We start from the raw sequence: 19,503 nt of genomic DNA, 5'->3' as shown, positions 1-19,503 counted from the left end.
ATCTTTGGCAGGAAATCACCTGCATTATTACGTCATTTCCATTAAATCAGTGTAAAAAGGACTTCAGACAATATTATCGTTTATCGCAATAATTTTTTAGACAATTAATCGTTGAGCAAAATTTGTTATTGTGACAGGCCTACTTACAACTCAAATAAACGTTAAACATGGAAGTTTAAGAAAGTAGAAGTTGAATTTAGACTCTTTAGGACAATTTCTCTGAATTATCGGGCAGCTAAATGGAAGCACATTTTCATATCTAAGTTTTTATTTTAAACAGTGAGAGTTATAAACAACCAACCACAGCCTCCCAGTTCAGACTGGTTTCCTGTTTAAGCCCCGCCCACCAGCTCTGATTGGTCCAGGTTTATCTCCTTTGGCTTCCTGTGATGTCAGAAGGTTCTGGAGGTGATTCTGACCTTGTTAGTACCAGCAGCCCAGATCGCCACTGGACCGACTCCAACCGGACCTCTGGCCCGGTTCTGCTGCTCCGTCTGCTGGCTCTCACTTCGTCAGAAAAACTGTCTGCAGGTTTCTGGTCCAGTGTCCGCTTCGGGTTTCCTTTGACCCTGTTGACCTTTAGCAACGAAACGTTTGCTGGTTCTGTGATCGGACCCGATCGTTCTGAGACTGTTGGTCAGTTTTCACTTTTCAGAGTTTCTGTTTCTTTTAGCCTCAGGAGAAACTGGTCAATAATTAGCATCACCTGATGTTGAAGTTCATCCATGGATTTATCCTTCCGTTTATCTGTTGGCTGATTCAGTTGGTTTCTCCGTTGGTTGGTGTTGGATGCCGTCTCTCCGTCTCCCTCAGGGCTCATACCTGCTTCAACCGGCTGGACCTGCCTCCCTACCCGTCCTTCTCCATGCTGTATGAGAAGCTGGTGACGGCCGTGGAGGAGACCAGCACCTTCGGTTTGGAGTAACTCCGGAGCGTCTGGAAATCCCATGCTCTCGTTGAGGAGAATCAGAGAAGAAGAAACAGACGGTGTACCAACCTGCTGCTCCTCCGTCGCTCCGGTTCTCTGAGGAGACGGACGGAGAACCAGAACCGCTGGATGTTGTAAAGTTTCTCGTTTCATGTGAACCCGTTTCTGTCACTGAGCCACATGTGTGCTTTATCTCAGCAGCCGCTCCGGCCGACCTTCACACTGGGGTTACCTGCACTCACTCACCTGTTCGCACAAACCGGACCCGCTCCTGGAGGACGGGCCGGGTTCTGATGGGTTTGGTTCTGGAGAGCCTGGTTCTTTCCACACCTGTCTGATGAGCAATACTTTCACTTCCTCCCAGTGGAAACTCCACTTCCTCCTAACAGATGACATCACTTCCCACGCAGTGGCGAATGTACCAAACCTGCGGCTGAATGTACGAGTCCAGAACACCAGAAGGTTCTGGACGGCCGGAGCTGGACGGGCCGGAGTCAGAACATAATGAATGCCATAGTAAATATTACCTGGTTCTGTTCAGGCTTAGAATGAGGTCAAAGGTTCTCAGCTTTGGGACCGGGTTCTGGTTCTGCTCAGTTCTGCTGGGTTTGGATCCAGGTTCTGCTGACGACCCAGTTCAGACCCAGCTGCAGTGGTGGGTAAGCTCCCAGTAATGCGCTAAACGCAGATCTGGTTTCTCTTTTAGTGCTTTTGCTAACTTTCAATATGTTTAGCACAGTTAGCTTCTGCTAAGCTATTTTTTTCAGATAAACTCCAAAGCCATTGTTTACTGGGTTGTTTTAATAAAGTTATCGACTGTTAAGAATAGTTCAAGTAGTTTATTTTCTCATTTTGAAGTAGCAGCAGTTTGTTTCCTTTCTGTTTATGATTAGCGCATCGGCATTAGCTTCTGCTAAATCACATGTTGATTTTGTATTAGCTGAACTAGTGTTTGTGATTAGCATGAACCTCTGTTCCTGTTGATGTAGCGCTTTAGTGTTAGCTTCTGCTAAGCATCACATCGTTACAACTCTGTAGCATTAGTGGAAGTAACAGCTGAGTTAGCGTTGCCCACCACTGGACAGCTGCTCCTCTAAGGTCACTGCTGATGTTTTTCCATTTTGGTGTCGCGCTAACACACCTAAGCTCTCCGGAGCTGCAGCTAGCTGCGCTAACACACCTGGGCTCTCCAGTGCTGCAGCTAGCTGGTGCGTCTGACCTCTTGATGACGTTTGGTCAGATGTCGCCTGATTCTCTGTCCGCCGTCTTCAGCCCGGATGTTTCTGTGAAGCTCAGGTGAGTTTCTGAATGTGAGGTTTGTTTTTGTCCCAGTGCCTCTGATGGTTTCCTGTTCCTAACTGGGACACATGGACGTTTCTGGGACATGTCCTCAGTAAAACGCTGCTCTTTGTCCAAAATGTAAGATAAAACATCCGTCTGTCCTCCCGCTGGAGACGCTGCATGTTAGATCTACGGAAGCCTGTTGGAGTCAGACCACAGGAGCCACGGTGGTTTCACTATCCTCCCAGTGCTCCCAGTCTTCCCAGTCTAATCCTGCATGCAGGGTCTGTCCGGTGCGGCTCCGTGAGCTGCTCCTGGCAGAGACCACTAGGTGGCGCTGTGTTGTAGCTCCATGTTGCATGCTGAAGTAGTGCCGCCTTTCTAGCTCCTGTGCATGAGGATTCCTGCTCTCCATTGACGGATCTGGGTCAGGTTCTGGTGAAGTCGGTTCGGGTCGGCCCGCCGGGCCAGCATGGTTCTGAACCGTCTATCTTAGTAATGAGCTGACTGGACTGGGGTTCGAAGAACCGTGTACAGAACCATGAGTCTCTGTGTGTAAATGTCTGTCTGTCTGTTGTGTGAAAATATCTCCGTTTTGCACCGATTGTACCAAAGGTTCGGGCCTGGCGGAGCGGACCGGGAGGCCGGTTCTGGTCCGGTCCGACTCATCTCATGTCTGGGGAACTTTGTGCATGAGGAACCTCGGGTTCCGGTCGGACCTGGAGGTTCCAGAACATTTCCACTTTTCAGAACTCCACTCTATGCAAGGCGCCTGTATGTTTGTCTCCATTTCACTTCGATGGTAATAAAGAACCCGGAGGAGCATTTGATACGACAGGCGGACTCTTCTTCTTCTGGTCAGAACCAAGCAATCATCAGAACCTCTCATTTACCTTTTCTTTGTCTTTTCTAGATATATTTTTGAAGAATTAAAATTTTCATCTAAACAAATACTGATTTAGAAAATAGTAAAAACAAAATTTCCAAATAAATATTCTTTAAAGTAAAACAGGGAGCAGAGAGAAACTGGCTCATCCAGGTTGACTGAAACAAAATATTAAAAACATAAATTTATATACAGAGGAACCCAGACTAGACAAAACACAAGATTAGAAATAATTCATAAATTTACTCAATTAAAAGTAGCAATCCAAGAAATTAAGTTTTTAAAAAAACTCAGAGTAAAAAAGTATTTGGTAAAAAGTTAAGTACTGATAACTGATCAAATTATCAATTGTTTAATATCTAATCATCAGATGGACCACAATATAAAGTTTAAATTTAGGTATTTTATGGATCAAAATGATAAAATCAGGCAGAAGAAAATGTTTCTCAATGAGTTTCGTTGAGTAAAATGAAAGTTGAACAGAAGCTGCAGGTCTGAGTGTTTCTGCTTCAGGAAGTCCAGAAACTTTCCTGTTAACTTCAGTTATGAAGTCAATGAGGTAAAAGTAAAAGTACAGCGTAGTAAAAATACTCCTAAAAGTACGTTTTTAAAGAAATGTTACTCAAGTAAAAGTAACTAGTTACTCTGTGAAGATTTAAATACGTGGCTGGACCTGCAGGTCAGAGCTTAATGCTCACAATGTTTCATCATGATTCCAGTTGAACTGTTCAGCTGAATATGTCTGGACTTTGACTAGGCCTTCATTTAGTTTCTTTGAGCCTTTTGGATCTTCAGGATCCATCAGCATCACTCTGCCACCACCGTGCTTCACTGCAGCCTTCGTCCTTCCAGAACATTCTCCCAGATGATCAGGATGTTGGATGTTTTCTGGTTCTGTTGGACCTCCTGGATGAGCTGCTGGTTCTGCTCTGCAGATTAAGATCCCTGATTACATCTGGACTTAAATTTGAAAAAAAAAAATGATTTACTCATTTAATTCCAGCTGGAAAACCTTCCAAAGTGATTAAAATAAATGATTTCTGAACAGAAGAATGGCTCACAGCGACATTAAAGAATCATTTTTGAATTTCCTCGGGTTGTTTTTGACTTATATCAAACACTTTTGATGATCTGAAACATCTAAATGGGTCAGAAAAGGCTGTGTTTTATAAACTTTCCTTATCGGATTATTAAAAAACCAAAAGCTAAATTCAGCCTTCTCGCGTTAACTGCAGCTGCTGCGAGAAAATCTACCAACTTCCTGCTGGCTGGGTGGAAAAATACAGGAAACAACGAGAGCTTGAAACGGTGCTGAGTCACTGGTTGCTATGGCAACGGCCCACAGCACCACTCCTCAAACAGTCCCTGTGTGTCAAACTGCTGGGTCCAACACCTTTACTCATCAGTCAGGTTACAGGAAGAGCTTTTACGCTTTTCAAAGGCCGCAGCCAGCAGGTTGATACGGGCGGTTACCCAGGGCGGCACCAGAACTGGGGGAGGCACATAAGAACTGATGTTTGGTTAAAACATTTACAGTCCTGTGAAAACTACTCAACCCCTTATAGACTTTAAATAGGCTGTTCATGCAGGAAAACTCTCCAGTGTGTCCAGAACAATTCAGCAGAGCAGAGTGGGTCAGAACTGCTGCTGCTCAGGGTGTACTTACTTTCCTACATAGAACCATGACTCAGGAGCCATAATGAGAGCAGAAACACTTTTAACAAAGTAATGACTGAAAGGAACAAAAGTCCTGCTGAGATTTTAAATAAAGAGAGTAAATTGAAATGTTTCTTCATTGAATTTGGACTTTGATGATTTACATTTAAAAACATTGAATTTACTGTTTGTGCTGAATGATAAACCTGTTTAAAAGCAAAATAAAAACCATGATGTATGTACATATATTATAATTCAGCCCAGAGGTCAGATAATTCCTATATGACTTGGGAAAAGTTTTTATTTTTGACTTATTTTAAAACATTAAATGTCATGTCTTGACCCATTTCTCAAGTAGCCTTTATACCAAATACTGTTAACTCTTACTTGAGTAGTTTCTTGGATGTAAGAATATACTGAAGTCGTACTCCTTTTACTTGAGTTTCAGTTTTTACTTTACCAACATCTATATAAAGGTCAGCAGGAATGGAAAGATATTTGCCAAACGATTCAGATCCCGGGAAGGAAACGGAATTCCCATGGCTGTTCGAAAGAAAACTGTTGAAACTGTTATCCAAACACGCCAGTGCGCATGCGCTGCAGTGGAGTGACGTGTCTGAACAGTGTCAAACGGGATGTAAAAATGATCGAAAAGGCTCCGGATAAACAAACGAACCAGGTTAACAGGAGCCAGAACCAGCCGTCCGGATCGCTGCACAGCCAGGTGGGTTCGGCCAGGTGGAGCCGAGAGGAACCGAACCGCTCGAACTCACTTTTGGACCGGATGCTTTAGAAGTATTCGAGCTAACTTGGCGACAGTTGGCTAACCGGAGTTAACCCGTAGCATGGTGACCAGCCTTAACTAGCCGTGCGGCTCGGTTCTGCTCTCTCACAGGGCTGAACTCTCGGAACCGAACCGGAGGACCGGGGGATGTCTCGGAGGCGGCTGGACAGCCGCAGCGGGCTGCTGGCGGAGTCCCAGACCCCGATCAGCTCCGAGCCGCTGGAGATCGCCTATGAGGTGACCGGAGAGCTGGGCAGGTGAGCGGTTCGGTTCTGATCCGGTTCGGTTCTACTGATTGGCCTGAACCGAACTGGACCATGACCTCATATTGATAGTTTCGGTTCTTCAGTAATTTAGGAGTTTTTAATGAGTCTTTAGCTCCTGATCTGATCTGAAAGTGAGAAAAAAGTAAAAAATGTAAATTGTTCAGACAGGAAGTGATTTATTAAACTTTTATTACAGAAATAAGAATCGTTATAGAATATTTTAATTCATATTACAGCTTAAGTACAGCAGTATTTACCAATTTTATGTACATTATGTTTGTGATTGGTAAAACCTTTATTTGTTTAAACATAAAGATAAAAATTAGATTATATTTCTGGCATGTTTTCCTGTTAAGATTTCAGTTTTTATGATCATTTCTGTATTTGTGAAGCGATTTGTCGTTTGGGTCTCTGGTTCTGGTCGGTCCCGGTTTGAGCAGGTTAATATTGTGGTTTTTAATCTAGTCTAAATATCATTAATATTTATATTTTAATGTTTCTATAAACCCAGTGTTTGTTCTTAAGGCTGTGCGGTCCGACCCGGTCCAGGTTCTTCTGGTTTATCCAACTGGACCCGTCAGAAGGAATCAGATTCTTTTTGTTTTTTTATTTCCAGAGGAATGTTTTTTTCTGTGATCAGGTTTTGATCAGCAGACAGGAACCAGCCTGCCACCTGACTGACTGCTTTATGACCCGCCTGCTGCTCTGGCCGCCATGTTTTGGACTCTGGACTTTAACCGGGAACCGTGGTAACCATGGTAACCACGGTTGCGGTCATGTGAGGGCTGCTGGCGCTGTGCTGGGTGTGATCAGTGTGAGGAAGAACCGGAGCGCAGAAAGGAGAACTGGACTCCATGTTGGTCTGAAACAGGAAGTGGAGGAAACTTCCAGCTGATCTGAGATCAGGCGGCGTTTGCATCGTCCAGGTTGGAGGAACCAACTGGACCGAACTGAAGGTTGGACCGCTGGCTGCCAGGCAGCACTAGCCGATCCCAGAGTGGCTCTGTTAGCATCACATTTAGCCTGTTAGCATCAGAGTGAACTTTGACCTCTACCTGGAGGATTTAGTCTGGTTTTCTGGGTTTCTTGTCCTGAGATGATTCTACAACCACGTGGTCCAAACGGTTCTGATTGGTCCAGAGGTGGAGACAGTAGATGTGGTCAGCGTCTGTGTGGAGAACATCTGGGATCTGATCTGAGCTGCAGCATCTGGATGACTTAGATCTACTGGACCGACTGGACTGGACCGGACCGACTACAGATCTACAGATTAAAGATCTTTGCTGCCATGGCGACAGCGTTCTCATCAATATTATCATCAATATGATTATTTGTTGGTTTTTTTTGTTCCGCATAAAATTAGTTTTGTTTTTCCCAGAAAATATATTTTTATTATTTTAATAAATGTAGTATTTTTTTTTATATTTCCTTTTCATGAATATATTTTCCTCCTGTCCAGTCGGATCAGAACCAGAACCAGCAGCAGGTGCAGCTGGTTTAAAACTTTTGTACAGAACCGCCTGCTGTCCTGACCGGTCCGGGTTCTCTCTGACCTCTGACCCAGGGGGAAGTTTGCGGTGGTGAAGCGCTGCGTGGAGAAAAGTTCTGGGAAAGAGTTCGCCGCCAAGTTCCTGAGGAAGAGGAGGCGGGGCCGGGACTGCCGGGCCGAGGCCGTCCATGAGATGGCGGTTCTGGAGCTGGCCCGGAACAGCCCGCGGGTCGTCAACCTGTACGCCGCCCACGAGACTGACCACGACCTGGTGCTGCTGCTCGAGTAGTGAGTGGACCTGGAGCCCACCGGGTTATGGTTCTGACTCGGTTCTGACCCGGTTCTGACCCAGTTCTGTCTGCAGCGCCGCCGGCGGGGAGATCTTTGACTTGTGCGTGTCGGAGGAGCTGCTGCCTGAGGCCCAGGTGACCCGGCTGATCCGACAGACCCTGGAGGGGGTCCAACACCTGCACCAGAACCAGCTGGTCCATCTGGACCTCAAGGTCTCACACACACAACCAGAACCAGAACATGAAGCGGGTCCATTTAAGCATTAAGAAGATCTCTGGGTCTTTGGTACAATTCCTGTTTTTAATGTTTCGTTTTCTGACTCCATGTTTAAAAAGTTCAACTAAATTTATTTACTTTATTTCAGTTATTACAGTTTATGAAACGTTTATTCTGGTGTGGCAGCAAATGAACAAACTGCTGCTGGACCGGTTACCGGACCAGAACCGCTTCACGACCCGACCAATAGAAACACTCACCCATCCCCATGGCAACCAATAGAAACGCCGTTCCACTCTCTGCAGATTTTTCTTCCATCTGATTTGAAGTTCTTCTGATCTGGGTCAGTCCAGTTAAAGCCTGGACCAGAGGGAGTGGCGGCTGGACCTGAACTTTGACCTGAACCGGGCTCACTGGGTCGGGTCAGACCCAGTGAGCTCTTTGTTTCTTTGATGGTCCTGAAAGCAATTATTAGTCAGAATGGAGAGTCGGCCTGCTAATGATTGTTAGAGGAACTCTTAGTACAGTGTGTTGCCATGGCGATGGCTGTGTAAACACGCTGACCCGGTCCGGTGAACTCGTCCTCCATTTTCTCCTCCAGCCGCAGAACATCCTGCTGACCAGCCTGGCGCCGCTGGGCGACATCAAGATCGTGGACTTCGGCCTCGCCCGCCGCCTGGGGACGGCCGGCGAGCTGCGGGAGATCCTGGGAACGCCCGAGTACGTAGGTAAGAACCGACCCGACCCGATCCGGTCCGGTGTGACCCGCTGATCAGACCTCCGTCTCCAATAGTAACGAACTGAAAGCAGATTCCAGGTTTTCTTTCTGCTGGTTTCGGGTTTCAGACCTCAGGGGTTGACCTCACTCCACACTTTTCAGATCTGTATCCATAGAAACGTTTTAAAACTTGAACCGTTTCCTCGGGCTGATCCGGTCCTGCTGTCAGAACAGAAAACAGGAAGCGATGAAAGGCTCTGAATGACATCAGACTTCCTGTGTCTTTCAGCTCCAGAGGTTCTGAACTACGAGCCGATCACCACGGCGACGGACCTGTGGTGAGTTATGGGGCTGGGGTAACCATGGCAACAGTATCAGGACGCCCGGTTAGATTTAATTTACAGAATTTGTTCACCTGAAATACGAAACATTACGAAATGTTGAACGAGGAGCCGGTGTTGCTGTGGTTCTGGTTCTGACCCGGCTGTCGGCTCCGCCTGCAGGAGCGTGGGCGTCATCGCCTACATGCTGGTGACGGGCGAGTCGCCGTTCCTCGGAGACGACAAGCAGGAGACGTACCTGAACGTGTCGCAGGTCAACGTGGACTACAGCCGCGACGCGCTGAGCCGCGTCTCCGAACTCGCCGTCGATTTCATCAGGAAGCTGCTGGTCAAGGCGCCAGAGTGAGTACGGAACCGGGACGGAACCGGGACGGGAACTACTGGGAAAGCCTGTTATTATTATCATTGTTATTATTGCTGACTCAGCGAGTCTCTTGCCAAATTTAGCCACTTTTCAGAATCTCTGGAGTCGTTTTTCTGGAGCGATAAACCTTTGAGTCGATGCGGGTCTGGATCTGGATCCGGATCCGCCAAACGTTCTGATGACCTGTTTCCCTCTGACCTCTGGTTGGCCTGCAGGGACCGGCCCAGCGCCGCAGAGTGCCTCAGTCACCCGTGGTTGTGGCAGCAGCCGCCGTGCCTGAACCCGGAGCCGGTTCTGGTCCGGCCCGTCCGGGAGCGGAGCTGCGGCACCAAGTGGGCAGCGCCGCTGGAGGACAAGGAGAACTTCCTGGACTCGCCCCATTCCCACGCCAAGAGGTTCCGCCTGGAGGAGGAGACGGCCGGAGACGGCGACTTCTGAAGACGCCTGAGGCGACGCGGCGCGGACGGCTTCTTCTTCTTCTGTTTTAAATAGTTTTAAGCTCCCAGAAGCTCTAATCTGCTTCACTGATCCTCCAGTCCAACCAAAGATAACAGCTTCCTGTTTCTGTTCAGCAGCGCTGCTGGACGCCTCCTCCACAACGGCTGCACTGCAGCATCTATTTAGGGAAATCTATGCAGTTTGAATCTATGCCTTAAAGTAGGAAAACCCGTCGGGGTCACCTGGAAGAGCCGCCTGCTGCCGTCACCAGGGAAACCGTTTCCATCGCCGGCCGCTCCCCGCCGGATCTCTGCACCCAAACGTAGCTCAGGGTTTAGCTGTAGAGCAGCTGATGTTCGCACGCCGCGCCGCACACCGTTTCCTGTCAGGACATACGGCGGCTAACAGGTGCAGCTATCACCGAAAACTAGCTGCAAAAACTTGAATGATGAAACTCCAAAACAAAAAAGAAAAACTCTACGAAGGAAACAAGCAAAATGGAAAACAGCAAAGACATCCGGTATGAAACGTTGTAAACTCAGTCCTCCGCTCCACTAGGGGGAGCCTGGAGTCGGTAATATTACCTACGAAAATATGCTGCTGTTCTATGTTATAAAAAACTGTATTTGAAAAAGATGTGAAGTATTTCTTCCTCCCTCCAACTTTCCCTCCAGATGGTTTGGTGGTCGGCGCCTCCTGGTGGTCTGGAGGGTTTCAGTGGAGGAGTTAGCAGAGTTTCTGTTTCCTGTAGTTGGGTCGTTTGAGTTTTTCTGATTGTTAGTTTTTGTGTTTCAGTCAGTTAGCATCATGTTTTCATCGTATTCGCGCCGCCCAGCCGCCGTACGTTGCTTCCTGCGTAGCACCTACTTCCTGTGCAGGAAGGAAGGGGCGTGTCTGAAGCCATTCCAGAGTGATCATCTCAGGGCGCCGCTCCGCCTGCCACTGGCCTGCTACTGTTGTTATTATTAATGTTATTTATGTGCTGGACTGATTCTGGATGTTTTATGAAACGATGAGCTCATGTCTTAATGTTGGCTGATTGTGGAGGGAAGCAGCTGATTGAGGAGGCTTTTATGCTGAAAGGAACTGAGGGAAGTAGAAATGTGTTGCAGGACGAATCTGAAAGATTTGAGTTGGGCAGCTGAAGGAGAGAAACGAGGGAGCAGAGGAAGTGAGAGAGGCGGCGTGCCACAGCGGCTGACCTCATGACCTCACCACGGGGCACAAAGGGCTCTGTGAGGACGCCCCGTCCCGGGACGTCCCGTGCCGCCGCCGCAGGGAGCCGGTCTGACATCAGCTGCTTCGCTGGGCCTCCATGTTTTTTCTGCTGATTCCTCCTGTTCCAGTCAAATCAGCCACAAGCACAGAGACCAACGGCTGAAAGGATGTAACTTTATTTTTATTTGTTTTTTAATGTTTGAGCGTAATTACATTTTCAACAGAAGAAATAATCTGTAATCTGATAACTGCTGGCTAATCTGTAAGTGTCACACAGCAAACTGGAAAAGCTCATTAAAGTTGTAGACAACAGTATCAGCGTGGCGTGTCTGTCCCAGTGGCGCCCCCTGCTGACCACCAGCAGCACGACAACAAGGAATGCATCAGAAGTTACATTCAGCAGAAACATCAGGAAAAAGAGCCGCTAACTGAGGAAGAGGAGGAAGTGATGAAGAGGGGAGGAGCTTCATCCATCATGGAGGCCAATCATTTAGAGATTTTATTGATTATTGAACCGTTTTAATTTCAGGATGAAAAAATTGATCAACATTCAGCTGCTGAAACCAGAACTGGATGGATGTTTGTTTGTTTGTTTGGTTGGATGTTTGGTTGGATGCTGAGATGTTTGACTCCATGGTGGAGCTAAACTGTCTATTTTGGAGTCGGTGGTGGCAGCATCATGCTGTGGGCTGGTTTTCCTCCTCGGACCAGCGGCTAACTGGTTGGCTGACCCGATCCAAACTGGTTCTGGACCTCCTCCCCACACTCCCAGTTCTGCCCCATCAGAACCGGTCCAATACCAGCCACAGGGCGTATGAATACATCTGAGCCTGACCGGATCAGAACCTCACAGCCGGTTCTGATGAATTATTAAAAACCCAAAATGCAGATGATCGGACCGGACCTTCTGATCCGGACTGTTTCCCGGGTTGGATCGGTTCTGAGGCTCACAGTTCTGCCTACAGATTCCACCGGGTCGGGTCGAGTTCTGGAGCTCAGCATCAGAACCGCCATGTTTCAGTTCATCAAAGGAAGAAAAATAAACCCTGGGTTCAGACTGAAGGAATGAGGCTGTTTACTTCCGGTACGGAGGGCCAGAAGAGACAAAATTACATATTAGCTAACTAAAAAGATACATGTGCATTTATTTAAGACACTTTATTATATATGAAAATTACTAATTTAGATGCAAACTTATAATTGCCGATGCATAAAATAAATCGTGTTTATTTATGGTTCCTGTGGTCAAACTCACCAAACCAGAACCATTTATTATGTTTATTACATCAAACATTTATTTATTTAACTTGATGATGTTTAATTTAGTCATTTCTGGCCCTCCGTACTCTGAATGCTACATCAGATATTATTAGGTTAAATATTAAATTAACATGAAATGTAAACATGTTTCCCGTCATGTTTGTAAAGTTCTAAGACCAAAACAGGAAGCAGAACTCAGAACTCCAGGATGACCCGGAAGTGGTTCTGGATGGAAGGCGGCTCGTCCTGGAAGTGCAGCTTCCTGCTGGGGCAGGCGCCCAGCTCCTCCAGGGTCTGGATGAACACGCCGTACTCGCGGCCCACCCAGGCCCTCATGGGGTCGCGCACCTCGTAGGGGGTCACGTGCGCGTGCACGGACACGCCGCTGGCCGCCAGCTCCCGCAGCGCCTCGCGGTCCGTCACCCAGGTGCGGCTGCCGCCCGGGTGGCCCCCGTCCAGCCAGAACACGTCCGAGATCCGCCGCACGAAAGCGGCCATGTTGGGGTCGGCGCGCGCCCCGGGCAGCTCGTACACCAGCTGGTTGAGAACCACGCAGCCCTTACTGAAGCCCACCAGGGTCAGGGAGAACCCGGGTGGCAGACCGCCGGCGCCCCCTGAAGGCGGCAGCTTGGCCCGCTCCATGGCGTTGGTCAGCAGCGACCTGACAAGAGAAGAAGAGTCTCATCATCATCATCACCTGGAGGACCATCAAAGGTGATTCTACTTCCTCAAGAGTTTAAAGGTTCAAACAGACAGAATCATATTTACATCCAAAGCCTTGAAATGAAATCATGAGGATTCCTGCAGCTTTTAGTTCAGAACTCTGAAGGTTTTCTGTCCATTTCTGGACTTTATGCTAACGCTAACAACACAGCAACAAAGCTAATGATTGATCATCACAGTTTATTGATCAGTAATAAACTGTGTCATGCATTTCATGTTCTGATACGGTCCAGACAAGATTCAACAGGTCAGAACCAGGATGGACAGACAGTTGGATGGACGGACAGTTGGTTGGATGGACAGACGGTTGGATGGATGGACAGACAGTTGGATGGATGGACGGTTGGTTGGATGGACAGACGGTTGGTTGGATGGACAGACAGTTGGATGGATGGACGGTTGGTTGGATGGACAGACAGTTGGATGGATGGACGGTTGGTTGGATGGACAGACAGTTGGACGGACAGACGGTTGGATGGACAGTCATTGGGTTTCTTGGTGAAGTGAAGATGATTACTAAAGCAGATCTTCAACATCTGGACAAACGGACAGACGGAGTCTGGAAGTAGGAATTTGTTCCCCAGATCTTTCCTCCGTTCATGTTCCTGCCTGGAGAACCTCTGGGTCCAATCGGACCGACTGACCGCTGGAGAAGGGAACCAACCTGAGCTGGTGAAAAGCTCCGCCGTCGGCGGTGTAGGCAGTGTGCTCCGGCGCACCGAACATGTTGCTCTCCACGAAGTTCTGGTAGCAGCTGAACTTGTTGAGGTACATGCGGGAGGCTTTGACCACCCAGATGTTCCTGTTGGGGAACCGCTGGCCCAGAACCAGAGCCACCTGCTCCAGACTCCAGGACAGCCACTGAGACGCCTCCGGCTGCACGGCCATCTCCTCCTTGAAGTTCTGCCAAAGGAAAAAACAAAAGCTTTTAATTCAACGTCCAGAGTGCAACCTCACAAAACAACCACTAGGTGTCGTACTAGAGCGCCAGACCAATGCTAATCCAAACGGTTCTGGAGGAAACCGCTCTTGACCAGATCTTCAGTTCTGGCTCAGGTGGGTGAGAAGCAGCAACTCTGTCCTTTAGCAACAGCTCATTGTCTACTGGATCACAGACAGCTTCGGCTGCATCAGCAGAACAGAATCTCTGGTTCTGTTCTGTCCAGACAGAACCAGAACAGGTGAACGACACCCAGAGGTACCTAAAGCACCTCTTTAGGTACCAGATGAAAACATGATGGTCTGGTTTGGAACCAGCAGGGACCTTCCAGTCTCTGATGGAAACTCTACGGCTTTCAAAGCCTCACAGCTTAAATCACGTAGCAAACCGGCGTATCTGCCGCTGAGCCACACTGACAGTTGGCTAGGCGCCCAGCTAGCTCATGACCCGCTAGCATCCCTTGGCATTGTGGGACATGAAGGAATTTGTCATTGGAAATGAAGGCAATGTCTGTTCTTTGATGAAATCTCAACCGTCAGTACGCCCGATCCTCTGAAGAGTTACTAGATCCTCAAAATTTCTTACTGGAGAAATAAATTAGAGTCCATCACTCTAATGACGCTGATGTGGTTTTAAAACTACAGCTAAGAGACGAGCAGCTTTGCTGTTCAGCTGCAGACTGCAGGCTAGCTAATTAACCAGCTAATTCATATTTGAAGCTTGGATATTTAAAAACTACATTTTATGGTTAGTTTACAAAATTACAGAAACATGATTTTAACTAACTGTAAACAGCACAAAACAAAAAGCTGTTAGATGATGTTCTGAGTGCAGTAAAGTTTTCACGCCCCGTTGCTTCGCTGTTTGAGTCGGAACGTTTCCTTAAAGCTGAAATCACAACGTTTCTGGATTTAAACGGCAGAAACACGGAGGTAGCATCATATCAGAACCAGAACATAAAGGCTCTGAGTTCAGATCCATTAAAACCATGTCTCTCATGTTTCTCAGAGCCCAGCGACCCGGTGACCTTTGACCCGTTTCATCCTCAGGGCCAAGTGGGACTGAACACAACGACCTCATTCAGGTTATTTACATGCTAACGTCACCGTCAGAGCATCCCACAGGACAAAGGTCTCTGGGAAAACCGGGACGCCGCGGGAATGCTAACGCGCTAATGAGCCGCTAACAATGGATGAGCGGGTTGGAAGTCAGGAAAACTGAGGGAAAATGGAGCGCTGTGGGGTCACCGGAGGTCAAAGGAGAAGGAAAACGGTTTGATGTCAAAACGAAACGAGTTCAGCAGCAATCAGTCGGAGCTGACGCATGAAATCTGTTATAAAGTTAGAAATACGGGATTTACTGCAGATTAAACCAACTACTAACTTATTAATGATCCTACTTCACATATTAAACTGTCTCATATTTTGAACTAAACCCAAAGCTTTATTTTTTATTCTAAACCAAACAAAACTGAATGTGAAAACACTCAGACGGTGTTTATAAGTAAACGATGGAGGAGACGAGACGAGAGCCGGCGATCTGTTTATCTGTGCTACCTGTAAATCCGTGCTACCTGGTGGTGATGCTGCGTCACAATCTGCTGACTCAGCAGATTTCTGATAAATCCTGTAAGAGCGAAAATATTCCTTATAAGGTTGTTTTTTCACTAAGGAAATCTGGCGCCAAAGAAGGTCGATTTGACCTGGCTCCCAGTTCCTTGTATGTGCGAAGCCGAAGTGAGACGGAAAGAATGTCTGAGAAATAAACTGTTTGGATAGATAAGAATAATAATGGGCTTGTTTTGCACCTTTGAAATGGAGCAGATGTTGGAGGTCAATAGGTCTTAACACTTCCTAAGAAACTCCAATACACACTCATTTGAAAGCTGATGGAGTTCTTACGTAAGGACACACGTCAAACACGGGCAGTAATGCTATTGGTCAAAAACTTACCAACTTACACCAATGAAAATGAGATTCTATAAAACAGACTGACTCTAAGAATACAATGAGATTTTGGGGAGAATTTTGAGATTTGGCTTTGTACTGTAAATTGATCTGTGGAACAGTGTAATAAATCTCCACCCGCCGTGGCCTGCAGTTGAAGAACTCGTCTCTGAGTATTACTTATCATCTATATATAATTAAGACCTTTTCTGATCCAACAATCCGTGCTACCTGGTGGTGATGCTGCGTCACAATCTGCTGACTCAGCAGATTTCTGATAAATCCGTGCTACCTGTGGAAGTTTAGTTTCATGCATTTTATTTCGTTGAAGATTACAGTAAACTTTTTTTAATTTATTTTATACCTGCTTTTATTAAGCTGCTGTATTACTTCATGTTTTTACTTTACATGACAGCAGCTTATAAATATATTTATAAACGGTTTTAGTTTGCTGTCTGCAAAGTTGTTACTGTAAACAAGTCATTGATTGGTGGTTAATCAGGACAAAATACGTTGTTTTTTGGGCTATTTTGTCCCTATATTTTAAAATATTTTAGTTTAATTACTCTTTTTTTATGATTAAACTTTGCTAAATAGATGTTAGCGATGCTATGTGGGATTGAAGCTGTAATAGTCGTGTAATATTAGTGTATATTAATCATATTGTTGACCTGTGGAGTTCAGTGACACATTGTGGCTGCATTTAATAAAGTCTGTCATACAGCGGATTAATAAGCATAAAACCTGTTCCCTCTGTCTGACACCGTTTTATTCTTACTAACCTCTGTATTTAAAATATTTTAACAGGTAGGATATTCTAGTAAAGGATTAGTGCAAACATCTACAGCTTTTCATTTTAAACAGGTAGATATTCAGATGAAGGAAGTCATCTTCTTGTGGTTTCGTCGTGGATAGAAATTGTTCCAATGCTAAGCTAACCATAACTGCTAAGCTTCCACTTCAGTCACTCTAATATTGTTATCCAATATATTTAACATATATATTAATATATATGTTATATATATGCTATAGTTTTCTGTTTGTAAACATGATGGTAGCAGTTTTGGACAGGTAGCACTGACAGATAGACTTAGCCATCTATCCGTGCTACTGTAGGAAAATCTGATGAGGTAGCTCAGATAGTCAGAACACCGGAACAAAGAGCTGCTCTGAAAATGTTACAGGAAGCTGAATAAATGTAAAGTTCTTCTCTAGAGGTGAACGCCCCCTAGTGGAGGATGGAGACACTACCAATCGATCACAGAACGGGTTTACTAGCCGATTCCTGATATACAGATCGGTTCCCTTGAATAAAATGACACAAACATAAATGCATTAAACATAATTTTAACATTTTTCTTACTATGTTTACATGTTTAGGCTTATGTCAACTAATATTAATATTTACTATTAACTTTTTTCTACGGTCAGTTGAAAGTCTTTTTTAATGTCAACTCTTGTAGTATAAAATAAATATCATAGAATCTGTTAGTTCTGCACTAGAGCTGTAATAATAGTTCCAACCTATCAAACCTGTCCAGAAGCAGCATCACACTGCGAGTTCCCCACCTTTGATCCCAACACACATGCACTGTTCAACACGACAGAGGATCAAAGTTCTTCATTTACTTACATCCAGAAAACAGCTGCAATAATTACTTTCATACTATCCAAATGGTTCCTTATTTATTCAGTTTTTGTCATTTTCATTGTATCAGTTGTGAGTTGAGTGAAACTCATATTTTGATTCATTTAGATTAACATACTTTTTCTTTTCCTTTGTAGTGTTATTAATATTTGAAATATTAGCTTTTATTTTAAAATAATTTTTGTAACATAGTTTTATTTATTTTCTGGGCCCAGCCCCCTTCAGCTGTGCAGCTTAGTAACGCCCCTGGTGGACCTCTAGCAGCGGGAAGGAGTGAAAACCTGTCGGGTAAAATCTGACCTGGATGTCTCCATGGAAGAAGACAACGTGTCTGTTGCTGCCCCTCTCCTTGGTTCCGGAGCAGCTCTCTTCGTCTGATTCGGGCCGCAGCAGCAGCAGGTCGTTGACCCGGTTCGGACCGCAGCCGGAGACTCCGACCAGCCGCTGCAGCCGCCTCCCGTTCGGGCTGCCGGAGCCCTGCGGCCCCCGGAGCCCACAGTGAGCGGTTCCCGCCACGGAGCTCATGTGTTCGGCCACGGTGATGAGAGTGATGCCCGCTGCTACGGCTGCTAACGCTCTGGAAGACAACATGGACTCCGAACCAACATGAGTTGACAGTTTTCTGCTCCTCTGCGCAGGCAGTAAACACCGCCGCTAGCAGACAGCACAACAACGACTTCCTGTAACCTCAAACTAAAATAAATACTCTGTCAGTTAGCAAAAGTGACCCGCCTCACTCTGTAGCACATTTTTAAAGAAATGTATTCAAATAGTGACCGTTAGAGACCGTTTGTGACCACAGAGAGGCGCTGTTTATCAAAAAGCTGCTGTACTTCCTGTAACAAAGATACAACTCAAGATGAGTCACGCCTACTTCCGGTTACGGTGCTGGTCAACCAGAGAGCTTTTTAGCGACATTTTTCCTCGAACCAAATAGATACAGTAAATACGAAACTAAATCCTTTAAGAAATGCTCATGAAATTACTTTGGAAATTGACTGAGGTGAGTAGAGTACCGAAAAATTTACTCAAGTATGAGTAACACGACTTTAGCATATTTTACTGAGATAAGAGTTAAAGTTAATGAAAAGGCTGTCTCCTGTTATGTTCGTTTCTAGGGTACAGCAAAAATGTTCGTGGGTCAATTTGACCCAGGGAGTGTTTAATCATGCTATAATGTCAGAAACCAAAAAATTCCTCCAAAACATTTTTGTATCTGATTATTAACTCCAATACTAACCATTTCAATCAATATTTGTGCAATGATGTTTTATTATTTCTCAGAAATTAAGGATCAATGACGACAACCTGCTCATTTACTCATTTGGACATAAAAAATGGAATTTAGATTTTTAATGTCCACTGAAAAAACCTAGACACAAAAAAACAATAATTTCCTTGAAGTTGACCTTTGGTAAATTATTTTATATTATACTTTTTTTTTTTTTACCAAAGGGTGATCTTTATAATTGAACTTGAGACACACATACTGTTCTGGGTCAAATTGACCCGCTGATTAAAATCAAGATAAATGAGTCATGCAGAGAGTATTTATGTTTTCATCCACTTCTGCTGAGTGTCACTCAGAGTGGGTGGAGTTTGTCCACAGGAACAGAAAAGATTCCCGTCAAAGGTTGTGTGAACACCTGCTTTCTCGCAGTTTCCTAGTGAAGTAAAGATAATAGTGAGAAAGTGGGCTTGTGTGTGTGTGGTTGCGTGTGTTTGTGTGTGAGTGTGTGTGCGGTGAAATATGGTTCATAACTGCAAGGAAACATATAGAATTGGACATTTTAAAATCTTTTTTTGCACTTTAACCTGACTGCCGGGTCAAATTGACCCGAACAGTATCGATGTAAAAAGTAGACCTAGGGTTTGGTACAAATGTGTAACATGAATACATTTTCAACTTATGTCTAGAGTGCACCTATTAAGACAAATAGAAAACGTTTCATGCAAAAAAAATGCTTCTATTTTTTTTTTTTTAATTTGTAAATTTTAAAACGGGTCAATTTGACCCGGAACATAACAGGAGGGTTAAGTTTTGAGCAGCTGATCATAACATCCATTTTCTTCCACCCTGATCCCACTGGGGTCCTGGTGCCTCTCCAGC

At 45.5% G+C, this 19,503-nt stretch overlaps 3 protein-coding genes across 4 annotated transcripts in view; 2 read left to right on the top strand and 1 right to left on the bottom strand.

The window, feature by feature from the left end:
• hecw2a (HECT, C2 and WW domain containing E3 ubiquitin protein ligase 2a) overlaps nucleotides 1-4,186 on the top strand; it is a 71,694-nt gene extending 67,508 nt beyond the window's left edge. For both annotated transcript variants that reach the window (XM_032567286.1, XM_032567287.1), the window contains exon 31: nucleotides 814-4,186. In XM_032567286.1, the coding sequence (XP_032423177.1) occupies nucleotides 814-925 (112 nt within the window). In that variant the 3' untranslated portion in view covers nucleotides 926-4,186. The remainder of the gene's footprint in view (nucleotides 1-813) is intronic.
• A 132-nt stretch (nucleotides 4,187-4,318) lies between these two features.
• stk17b (serine/threonine kinase 17b (apoptosis-inducing)) lies at nucleotides 4,319-11,189 on the top strand. The gene is made up of 8 exons (XM_032567294.1): nucleotides 4,319-5,475; nucleotides 5,647-5,792; nucleotides 7,366-7,578; nucleotides 7,655-7,793; nucleotides 8,399-8,525; nucleotides 8,805-8,853; nucleotides 9,019-9,198; nucleotides 9,436-11,189. The coding sequence occupies exons 2-8, from the start codon at nucleotides 5,683-5,685 to the stop codon at nucleotides 9,656-9,658; spliced, it is 1,041 nt and encodes a 346-aa protein (XP_032423185.1). The 5' UTR covers nucleotides 4,319-5,475; nucleotides 5,647-5,682; the 3' UTR covers nucleotides 9,659-11,189.
• Nucleotides 11,037-18,310, bottom strand: c7h2orf69 (chromosome 7 C2orf69 homolog). The gene is made up of 3 exons (XM_032567295.1): nucleotides 17,694-18,310; nucleotides 13,524-13,762; nucleotides 11,037-12,797 (listed from the first exon to the last, which is right to left on the bottom strand). Exons 1-3 carry the CDS (start codon nucleotides 17,982-17,984, stop codon nucleotides 12,332-12,334), a joined length of 996 nt encoding a protein of 331 aa, XP_032423186.1. The 5' UTR covers nucleotides 17,985-18,310; the 3' UTR covers nucleotides 11,037-12,331.
• Nucleotides 18,311-19,503: the final 1,193 nt, after the last annotated feature.

The sequence above is a fragment of the Xiphophorus hellerii genome, chromosome 7 (assembly GCF_003331165.1).
Source record: "Xiphophorus hellerii strain 12219 chromosome 7, Xiphophorus_hellerii-4.1, whole genome shotgun sequence".
In the NCBI taxonomy this organism is placed as follows: domain Eukaryota; kingdom Metazoa; phylum Chordata; class Actinopteri; order Cyprinodontiformes; family Poeciliidae; genus Xiphophorus; species Xiphophorus hellerii.
Note: the sequence above shows the minus strand (reverse complement) of the source record. Positions and strands in the feature narration are given on the sequence as shown.

What these genes read in the sequence shown, in the direction of transcription:
- c7h2orf69 (XM_032567295.1), bottom strand. Translation starts at nt 17,984, where the DNA reads ATGTTGTCTTCCAGAGCGTTAGCAGCCGTAGCAGCGGGCATCACTCTC. An exon ending in TCTTCCATGGAGACATCCAG is followed by an intron (nt 13,763 to 17,693) that starts GTCAGATTTTAC and finishes TTCCTTTGGCAG; the next exon opens with AACTTCAAGGAGGAGATGGC. An exon ending in GGAGCTTTTCACCAGCTCAG is followed by an intron (nt 12,798 to 13,523) that starts GTTGGTTCCCTT and finishes TTCTCTTGTCAG; the next exon opens with GTCGCTGCTGACCAACGCCA.
- stk17b (XM_032567294.1), top strand. Translation starts at nt 5,683, where the DNA reads ATGTCTCGGAGGCGGCTGGACAGCCGCAGCGGGCTGCTGGCGGAGTCC. An exon ending in GTGACCGGAGAGCTGGGCAG is followed by an intron (nt 5,793 to 7,365) that starts GTGAGCGGTTCG and finishes CCTCTGACCCAG; the next exon opens with GGGGAAGTTTGCGGTGGTGA. An exon ending in GGGAACGCCCGAGTACGTAG is followed by an intron (nt 8,526 to 8,804) that starts GTAAGAACCGAC and finishes TGTGTCTTTCAG; the next exon opens with CTCCAGAGGTTCTGAACTAC.